The sequence below is a fragment of the Anser brachyrhynchus genome, assembly GCF_964034855.1.
Source record: "Anser brachyrhynchus genome assembly, chromosome: Z".
Lineage (NCBI taxonomy): Eukaryota > Metazoa > Chordata > Aves > Anseriformes > Anatidae > Anser > Anser brachyrhynchus.
In genome coordinates this window covers 16,890,179-16,901,227 of record NC_137697.1, presented here as the reverse complement: position 1 = coordinate 16,901,227, position 11,049 = coordinate 16,890,179, and the positions used below count along the sequence as shown (strand labels likewise).

Here is an 11,049-nt window from a genome sequence, read left to right as displayed (position 1 = left end):
GTCAGTGATTCAGAAACGCTGCCTGAATCTGCAGGCATCCTGAAGGAGTGCTCAATTATTTTATACTGTAACAATTCCAGTGCTGCTTCACTGCTTATAGAACCAATTTATGAGCGATGGTTAAGCTGCCATAGCAATATGCACAGACCAACACAGAAGGAAGAAATACAGGAGATACTCATCATGTTTTTTGTAAGCTTTTGTTTTACATCACAGGGAACAGAATATGCTTGTCTGAGCCCTAGTCATGCCTGACCATCATACAATGGCCTACAGAATTAAAGTGCTATAACCAGCTGCATTCACTTGCTTATTTTAATTCTCACCGCTTTAGTCTCAGTGTAGAACTGATCTTTACAGCAGGCTTTATCACAGAGGCAGTCCCTTAACAGCCACTAGACATGATTTTAACCTGCAGCTGGTACCTCACAGACCACATCATTTACAAGGTTTAGTAAAAGGTGCTGAGATCTACCTGCCTTTTCTCTGCCTGTCATCTTTACTAGTTGCTATAAACCACAGCCTGGCTGGGGCTCTTGGCTTGCATGCAGGAGTAGTAGGGAAGCAACTGTTTCCCACATACGATGCCCCAGTCTTTAGAGGCTCTTTATAAAGTAAGAGTTTTTTAGAGCAAGTTCAAAGAAACCCTCTGGTATTATACAATAACCTGTACTATCGTCCACTAACAAAAGTGGCTGCCTCTTTTTATTTATTTTTTTTTAAACTGCGATGAATGATGTTCTTAACCAAATGCTCAGAAAGCCGTGTGATGTTTCTTCAAGACCTGCTGCAAAATGAAAGTCAGGACAGTGCTCTGGGGAATTCTTCTTAAATTACAAATTTGCACAGAATATTTTTTTCCAGAAGTAAACATTCATTTTGAAATCAGAGGCCTTTTAAAAAGTGCAACAACTCACGTGTGTTTACAAAGTGCAACCCTTCCCAAAGCAGAACAGAGCCTTCATAGAAGTAAATTCTCATCTGTAATTCATTTAATAGCTTAATTTATTAAACACATTATGTAAAATCTACATTGTTGTTTCAGTTTTCATGTTTACACACAGGAGGATTTTTTTGATTTAACCATGATGCGACAATAATTTCCCATAGCCTACCTTCCTATGGGAGATACAAACATTAAACACTACAGGAATTCCTGGCTCATTTAACTCTCTTTTCATTGCCTTCCCTTTATTTTCCTTCAGGCCTGGCACAAACATACAGGCCTGTATTCCAAAAGTAATGTTTAAACAGTTCCAAGGGAAAGTCTGCTGATAGGAACTCCTGGAAACAGGGAGAACTCCTAGAGAGGTCTACAACTCTTCATCTGACACAAAATTCGTACATGAAAGGTTAATCTTTCTTGGATACCGACTTTGCAAAAATAACTTGAGTGCCACCAGTTAAAAAGTGCTGATATACATGGCGCCATTTGTGAGAATTCAGGTACTTGAGGGATTTCTATTAGCACTAGGTAGAGGTATTGTGCAAATCCTCAAATGATGCAATTTCACCTCACTTTTCAGCTGCTGGCACCGTATACAAAGGGAAAAATAGGCATTAGCTACTTTTTTTTTTAAAGCAACAGAGCTACTCAAACTACCTGCAAACTACAGTTAATGTACATGTAAGTCTGTCATGCATCAAAAGCCAAATTTTAACAGTATGTGAAAGGCCAATACGTATTTCTTTAGCTATATCCCCAAAGTTTGACAGTTACCCTATCCATCATACACAGAGGTCAGATTGTACCTTCCTTCCGACAGCATTATCACATCATACCACATACTGCTTATCTGCATTATCCTAAGATACAACTCTCCTCAGTACTTAAACATTACCCTTTATCATACATCAACTAATTTATATTTGTTTTTTGTTTGATTTTTTGTTTGTTTTTACAGAGAAAAATGTTAGAATTATATAACCATTTACGCTGTTCAAGTAAATCTAAAATCCAGATTTTTTACAAGGAGGATGGAATGTCCAGCTGTTTGTACACTCCAACAGCTCTTGCAGTTCCTATTCAAATGATATGGCACATCCTGTGAAATGAATGAACTAACCACCAAAAAAAAAAAGGTCTCAAAATACATTAAAAATGTACACACACTAAAAGTAACATATTGACAAATAAGGAATGTTGTTTATTAAGGCTGTGCTTCAAAAAGAGGATGTTTAGGGTTAAGTAGCCTTCATCAAGGCACAGAATGGGAAGAGGTAAGCACAGCTGTATGTAGAAGAGAAGTTATGTACAACCACTAGTGAGGTGTGCATGCATGCAAACACAATTTAAAACTGCACAGCTGGTCTTTCTAACAAAACTGAACATAGTTTAAAGGAAATACTGTGACTTTTTAATGGCCACAGTTTTACTTCATTATTAAAAACATGGTAAATACTTCCAAACAAAAAATTCACAATTCGAATAAATGAAATATTTTAAACAAAGTGCTTCACAGATCTGAACCCTGCATGGTTGTGCTGTCTGGTCTAGAAGCATTTTGTAGACATCATAGGAGCATTTCACACAAAACTGAAAATGTCACTCAGGTGAATAAGAAACAGGACACTTCCACAGACATTTCTAATGTTTTTACACTTTCAAGTAGTTGAGTTCTTACGGCCACTGGGTTTTGTAACAAATGTGTGCTACAGCAGTACGGGTTTGTGGATTCCTTTAGCAGCAAACGCCCGTTTCAAAGGGCACGTGGTCTTTTGGGGTTGATCTGTTTACTGGCCTGTTCCTCCTCTTGTAGAGCTGCCCGGAAGGATTTCACTTTATCTGTAAGGAAAAAGAGAGAATGAGTACTGATGTGCCTGTTCTCAACACAGATCATGAGACTAAGCCCTGAAGAGCCCTGAAGTTCCACATCCCTGCCCGAGTGCGTAACAAAAAAAAAAAAAACCACACTCCTGCAGAAAAGCAGCTGAAGCTACAAATGGCAAGAGGACTGAAATAAGCTTAAATTCAGTGCTCACCATATAAAACAAGCTGCTTAGCAACTTGGTCCCTTCTTAGATGCTATCCTGCCTAGTCTCAAGGCAGGAAACTGCACAGTTGTACTCCCAGCATGTAACCTGTTTGTGCTTAAGTTCTGCTTCTAACTTGGAGAGTAGAGGAAGATGCACACAGCATACTTCCCTTTCCTTCCCAGCAGCTTCTCAACCATCTTTAAAAGCAGACAAAATTTTATCTCAGTGTATAATCAGTAGCATCCTAACACCCACCAGAATAAATTCTACTTTATTTTCCTATGAATGCATTTGTTATTACATTTTTGAAGTTTTTCACTGTAAGTAGATAAGCACATCATTTATACTTTTCATCATAACTAGCAGGAGGTGGGGGAGAAACCTAGGAAAGGAAGCATGGCAATCCTTCATATTTCTATTCCTCTCCCAGCCACTTCCCAGTAATACACTCCAGAATTCAAAGAAGGAAACCAGAACAACAATGTAAAGAAATCAATCCCAAAAGGACAGGAAAAACAGCTGAAATATGCAGTGGCTATTGTTTGCCACAAGCAGAACTCAGAAGTTACTGGGAGAAAGAATCTTTGACTTAACAGTTCTTCCCTCCTGAAAGCCCTATAGACATCGTCCTACCTGTAAACACACAAGGATTTTTTAGACAACCTTTACCTCCAGAACACTGTTTCAGAAGAGGTATCCAACAAGCTTTAGAAGAGCAAAGAGTCACCTAAATTGTATTTTCTCACTGCTGGTGTCTCAAATTGTCTCTTCCTGAAGAGGAAGCCCTCAGCTAGTTTGTATGAAGCAAAGGAATGTATAATTGACAATTATTTGCTGAGCAGGCCACATCTGATTTGTTTGACTCATTCTAACTTACAGCAGATACTGAGATTGAGTAAAATCTAAGATTTTATCTTCTAACGAGTTACCTGGATCAAAAAAAATGTTTGCTAAAATGAAGATACTAAGGTACTACGGTATGAGTACCTTCTGTGAGGTATTAAGCTGACAATCTGACTTAGAAGACAAACAGAACAGGTGCTAAGAATTAACTGCACTTTGGTTTTCAACAAAAAGAAGTAAATTCATTCAACAAATTCATACAGAAATGCAGCCGTGTAAAAAAACTACGTTAACAACACACAGATTTAAAAACGAGCAGACTGCTACATTACAGACTGCAACAGAGCAGGAACTGGGATTTCCAAGTACTTTTTGCTTATCACATTACCTTACTTTTTTTTATGCACTTCCGTTGTATTTTCATTTTCCTCCATTTATCATTTTGGAATGAAGGAAACGAAAGGGAAAGTTGCAAGAAGTGCATATTTCCTGGAGGTAAAAAAACAGGCTTTTCTTTTAAACTAGGATGAATGGAACACGTATGTGAACTTGTTCCCAGGCAACAGAATAAACATTCCTTCCACAGGACAGCGTTAGAGGAAAAAAAGATCCCAGAATAAAAGTACACTCCATGCATTGCTAATAACCCCCACAAAAGTGATTAAAAGCAATCTACCTCTCAGTTCGGTCAAAATATCAATTTTTTGCTCTAGGATTGCTTCAAGTTGGGTAGCGTAAGAATCCACATCATAGTCTACTTCTTCTGTCATCTCAAGAAGTGCTTTTTCATCTTCGAGCCATCTAATAGATTCCTACAATTAAAAACAAACAAAAACAATAAACAACTAAATACTTTGGCAGAAGTACAAGATGCAAAACAAAGACCTACTCCTTTTCACGGGATGACCATACTTCTACAGTCACCTCAATAAACGGATTTCAATCCTAAAATGAATCCTTGTTCACAGTTCAGCAAAGTTGTGTGTTTGCTACAGTTTCGTAATTCCAGCAGCCGTATCAGCAACCTTACATGGTTCTGAAGTGAGTCTTCAATTTTAAATAGGGGTTGTTTGTCACTGACAGTGATCACAGACTTACTACTATAGTCAAGGAGACAACTCTGTCCACGCTCAAAACCAGTTTTGAGAGAAGCTACGTTAAACGAGCTATTTTGAGCTCTTAGAATAGAATTGCTTGTGCTAACTCCCCACATAGATCTGAGTACTGTAAAGGTTGGTTAAACCAGCTCTTGAGCACCTTTGCATTCCAATTACCAAAAAAAGAGAAACTAAAAAAAAAAAAAAAAAAGTATTGCAGCAAAGAATGCAAACAGGAGCTGAAAGCTTACAGAACCATGCAAAACTATGATTAGAAGAACTGATCTTATTAGAAATGCTTTAATTTAAAAAAAGAAAGCAGCAGACAGTTCTAGGCATGCTGGGCCTGAAATACTAAAATTAAGTCTTTCCCTCTGTGCTCAGTAGCTCAAGTAATATAAAAAATACAGTCCAAACCCCATGTATGTTTTTTAGGATACCTATTAGATACCTATGTAGACTCATACATCACAGAATCAAAGGAAGATGGACACGTCTAGAGCACAATTCATTCATTTTAGACATTTTTGTAAGGATAAGATATTTTGTATCCCAGAATCAACAGCTTCCAGAAGAAAGTTGATGGAAGACAACTTCTGCCTGGTACAGCTTGTAGATGCTGTATTGGTGCAGCACATCTCCACCAATAGCATAAGCTAACAAGCCATGCTGTGAACTAAGGGAGCTAAGGCTTGAACACATTTCCTTCTAGTGACTGCTGTGAGGAACAGTAATCTCCAGCAGAAGGCCAGATGGACACACAGAGGCAATAACATCATAAATTAATGCAGCTTGTCTCTCGAGGAGTCCCAGGCATGAGGACACAGCTATGGCATATGGCATTTGACTTTCACACTTCTGCATATTTTACTTCAGGACTAGCGTTTCATAACTAAATCCCTAGATCTGTTGGAAAATGTGTTATTTAGCATCCTACTGTATTATATGACCACACACCAGTGTTCCATTAAGTTCAATGCCTACATTGAGGAGATGAGTGTACTCCCCCCAGGTTTAATGTTCTGCTGTTCTCCTGCAGCATATGTGCCAAAAGGACAGCCTGCCTAAAGACTCTTGGGTTATAAACAGAAGCAGCTCACATTTCCCTCTGAAAACCAGTAATTCATACTTATTATTACAATTTGTTTTGTGAATGTAAAAGGATCCATGGTGCTGACCAGCACTGTACTTTGTTGGCAATATTCCTTCCAAAGACCCTGACTAATAGCAAGTGAAAACCTTTATGTATCGGTAAAAAGGAAGCAAACAGGCAGTTAGAAAAATATTGGTCTCTTCTGGATCTGAGTAGCTCAGATGGGAATATCACAGAAGGATACTTGGAGGGAGTATTACAGCATCTTAAGAGGGAGACGACCAAACCGTCAACAGAAATGGTGCTGATAGAAACACTACTATTAATTTCCAGCTTTGAAATATGAATATTAGCGTACATTAGACAGTGAAATGAAAATTTCAAGACCAATCTGAATGAACTTCCTGCAACTACAAAAAAAAAGAAAAAACAGAGTCACTAATGCTGGAGGAGGACTAAATCAGAAAGTATCTCAGTACTAAAAACAAAATAACTTTTCTTACAATGAACACAAACTATTTAGGAATGCTTGTGAGAAGAAAAGGAAAATCTTATTAGATTTCTGGGTTGATAGAAAAATATGCTTCTCTTTCATCATGGGGATAAAGATTAGTGGTTATCAGATCTAAATATCTGCCCCTATTTGTTTGCTACAATGGATTTAGTGTAATAAAACAATTTAGAAATCCCTGACTGCAAAGTAATGACCAGATGATACCCTGCATCATATACACAAATCATATGCAGGATATTTGCTTCAACTAGAAAAAACAAAATTCCTGGATTAGGATAAAACAAAACGGAGATCCATCCTTACCTGGAAGACAGCCCTGTGGTCTTCTACTACTTGCTCTTCCATTTCTACCATTTGTGACACAGCTTCATGGAAAGTAAACAACTGTGGAGAAACTTCCTCTTCCTAAAAAAAACAGGTAAGCTTGTTAGTCTGGAAAGAACCATGACTACAAGAAATACACTGAACACGTTCCATCCCATTGCTGAGCATGAAAAAGAAATATGTGGAAGGCAGACCTGGACAAAAACGGGATTTCATATTTCTACATGAAAATCTCCAGAAATGGGGGGAGAAGGCAATAAAAACCAAAATGTTAACAGAGTTAAGTTTAATTCATACTCATTAGACATTTCCAGCCAGCCATCCTCGTGAATACTGGTGTGTAGAACATCCCACATCAGAAGAATGAATTAAAATAGTGGAAGGAGAAAATTACAAGTGAAGAATGGTAATTTCTAGTAGGTTTTAACACCTACAGAAAACTAGGTTTTCTGTCATGGCCTTTGTTGAGCATATCACAATAGAGGCAACAATTTTCAAAAAAGAGAACACATTCAATACATTTCAGGATATCAAAATTCCCATCCTTTGGGGAAAAAAAATAAACCTAAGGTGAAAAAATCTAAAAAATATGTAGTTAGTTCTTCTAAATAATACATTAGAAGAATGCACAGCATGGAATTAGAAATTGGGGTAAACAGGACTTCATTAGACATAAATAATTAATAATCAAAGGGGAAAGCTCTAGGTAGGTTGTAATTAATTTTTTAGCAAGACAGTATGGCTCCCTATACCATGCCTTTGACATCTTTCTAAAAATACATTGTAAAGCTTAATTGAATTCCACATGAGCAATGAAAAGCATGTGAAAGGTTATCTGTCTGTCCAGTGGGAAACTTCAGGAATCACATAGCCTATTCTAGAGCTAGTTACTAAAATGAGAAAAATGCAGATAAGACTACAAAGACGTGTTTGAGAAGGAACAGAATTTCGAGAAATATTAAGTTATGAGAGTACAGATTTTTTGTTTCGTCTTTCACCAGCATTTTCACAAATTGAGCATTAATCCCTGTTGAACATTCAAGGATCCACAACAGCTGATAATCATCAGTGAAGGAAAAATATTCTTTGGAAGATGCCTCTCTGCCCCAGCTCCTCACCCGTCCAGACCAGGGAGACGTTTTGGGAATATGGTGGGGCTCACTCCCAGATAGGGCACTGGGGTTTCACACCATGAAAATCAGGATTTCGGGAAGAGGAATATGGGTACCCAGATTCCTAAACGCAGAGAAAGGCAAACTCACTTGAAATGCATGAAAAATAATGCTCAAAACCACGTTTTAAATAAAATGGACAAGTATCCCAGGATATGTCAAACTGCCTAATTTAAGATGAAGCCATACTGGAAAAAACGTACACTAAAAAAACATCAGAGCCTAGAACAGACACTGCTTAGACACTGAAGGTCCTAATAAGTGAGGAAGATAAAGAGAAGTATTTTCTCTCACTCTTTAAGAAACCTTTTATTTTTAAATTCTGTATGGGAATGAACTGTAATGTAAGAAAGTAAAGATGCATGCTGTATTTATTGTATTGCTTACGGGCTATAAAAACACATTACTCTGGACTTTTTCTACCATTGTATTTATCATCTCCTCTCTACATGTATTGTTGTAAACTACTCACATTTTGTTCACAAAGCAGTTTAAGATCATCTCTCTGAGGAGAGCTCCCCACTCCCCACTGCGTGTCCAAGTCATCGATCTGGTTGGGAGCATGGTGTATAATGGGACGGATATCTCCTGCAGCACTAGGATCAACTGTTAGCTCCTTCACCCTATGATCAGAAAATATTTAATTTTCCAATTAGTAACTTCCTGTGCAAAGTAGCCACCACCAAAAATAAAGCTCTATGGGTTTATATGCTATTTAATTCACTTAATAAGGATGATGATGCCACCTTCACAAATTTAATGTGCAAAGAACACGTTAGTGAAAAAAAAAAAAAACATGGACCATTGAGTTTCAGCTACTTGTGAACTACAATCCATCTTCCAGCAAAAAGTATTTTTTAAACTGAGACCTTACTATTCATTAAAATGCTAAGAGGGCAAAAATCTTCAAACCTTCAACATCAAATTCTTAACAAAAAATAATATATGATAGAAAAGTTCATTCAACACCCAAAACCTGACCATCTTTCTTTTTCTGTTCAAGCAATTGTGTTTAAAAAAATAATAATCAGCAGCAACCAATTAGCTGTTATAAGCAAACTCACCAAAATTCTACAGAAAATATTATGCAACCAAGTACTTCAGAGAATGAATATATCCTTTAATTAAAATACTTTCAAAAATGAAAATATCTTAATTATCCTTTAAACGGAGTAGTCAGATTTGGTTCACTAAATGTGCAAAGGTGACATCACCATTGTTTTTTTTAATGTATGATGGAGAATAGCAAGCCTGGATACAAAGTGTGGATGTTTAAGGAGGATGAACAAAATAGTGGGAAGATGATTGCAGATCATGCAGAACCATCACCTGCCGAACAAAATAAAAACAAAAAGTATGTGTGACTCAAGGCAAGGGAACTAATGAAAGGTTGGTCTGTAAAATTACATAGCCAAAAAGAAAACTTAAAAATAAGATTCCATGTATAGAATGAAGTAGACCTGGTGATTGAAGGAGAAAAGTCGTCATACTCATAGGAAGGAGAGAGATCAGAGCGACTGCCACTACCCTGTGAGAAGGGAATGTCCGAAGGACTAATTCCAAATTCCTTTACTCTGCAGCAGCAAAATACAGCAGCAAATTAAGAGAAAATGTTCTTGTAAACACAGTTAAAATGACAACTCTTTGTTTAGCATTCTTTTTTGGTAGTCTAACAATATAACAAATTATTTTTAAATCAAAACGTAAGAGTGTGAATTTACTTAAACCTTCTGTAAATAGAGTTGCAGATCACTAACAAAACTGAGCAAAACCAGTGCAGCTAATCTACAGGAGACTACAATAGCAGTGTTTTCAGAAGATTAATTCTAGATTTCAGTTAGTGCAGTTAATAAAATTTGTTCTACACTCAATATTCAATTATGCTGCTCCTTTTAAAATAAATAAATGTATAAATATTTTAAATTCTATCCTTCCCACTGTCTTACACTGCACGCACACTGGTGTTCAGCACCTAAAAACTAATTGTAAAAGAAAAACACCTAAAAAAAAAAGCACCTAAAAACTAATTGTATTATGAAAATGATATATTTCTAGAAAGCAACTTAAAGATAATTTTATGGTGAAAGGCATTTACCCTGTAACAGCATTTACACTGTAGCAGCATACAAATCTGATACCAAGGCAAATAAACAGTTTCAATGCAACTATGTCATATACTAGAAATTGGTGTTTAATTTTTTTGCATTTTTTCTGAAGTCACTTCAGCAATGCACATGCTATATGGGAGAGGAAGATTCAATGAGTCTTGATGAACATGGAGTTCCCTCGTTTCTGTGACTGCAGTAACTAGACTAGATGCATCATTTTCAAAAGGAAGGAAATCACACAGACAAATCCAACCCAGACAGATTTGATCCAGGCACAAATTTGGATTACAAGAGGAGTTGGTGATGAGCTTTTCCAGCACCCTTTTTGCTCATTAGTGACTTGCCAGGGGTGCCAGACAACCCGGAGAAACATTTTTGTCTTTCTTTCATTCACGCAAGAAAACCTGATTCCAGGCCACTAGGTGGTAGCCTGTTCCGGAGGGGAAAAAAAAAAAAAAAAAAAAAAAAACAGGATTGCTAATGGCCCAAATGCTAGCTTGCTTCCTTTGTTCCTTGCAGTCTCTGGGTCTTGCTGAAAAACTGTAGCAGGTCTAACTGAAGCACACACAAGATCACCCCATCTACACGAAACAAAAGAGAACTCCAGCTGGGAAAGGCTCCTTTTACAATCATCGAAGAGAGGCTAATATTTTCAGAGAGCAGAACAAGTCTCAGAGGTGCTGACTCAGCCTCTGGAGGTGCTTATTTCTCTACACTGATTATATCGTCACCGTTGATTAACCAGTTCTTTACCAGCTATCTCAGAAATTTTGCCTATAGTTAGGAAGTATAGAATAAGGGCCACAGCAACTGTGGAATCTTGTTTAGAATAAGCTAGCTGATATATATATGAAATAGCCTGGCAACTGCATGAAATTCCAAGGGGACGAAAATACATGTAGAAAGGTATCTCAGTCTGCAC

The 11,049-nt window shown here is 37.2% G+C and overlaps 1 protein-coding gene across 7 annotated transcripts in view; it reads right to left on the bottom strand.

Annotated features, from left to right (window-relative positions):
* Nucleotides 1-987: 987 nt before the first annotated feature.
* The window catches only part of KIF2A (kinesin family member 2A), a 65,165-nt gene continuing 55,103 nt past the window's right edge, over nt 988-11,049 (bottom strand). For 4 of the 7 annotated variants that reach the window (XM_080574123.1, XM_080574122.1, XM_080574121.1 and 1 more), the window contains exons 17-21: nt 9,480-9,593; nt 8,492-8,642; nt 6,827-6,928; nt 4,496-4,631; nt 988-2,785 (exon numbers count right to left, since the gene is read on the bottom strand). In XM_080574123.1, the coding sequence (XP_080430249.1) occupies nt 2,700-2,785; nt 4,496-4,631; nt 6,827-6,928; nt 8,492-8,642; nt 9,480-9,593 (589 nt within the window). In that variant the 3' untranslated portion in view covers nt 988-2,699. The remainder of the gene's footprint in view (nt 2,786-4,495; nt 4,632-6,826; nt 6,929-8,491; nt 8,643-9,479; nt 9,594-11,049) is intronic. The other 3 variants (XM_080574126.1, XM_080574125.1, XM_080574120.1) reach the window with 2 other exon arrangements.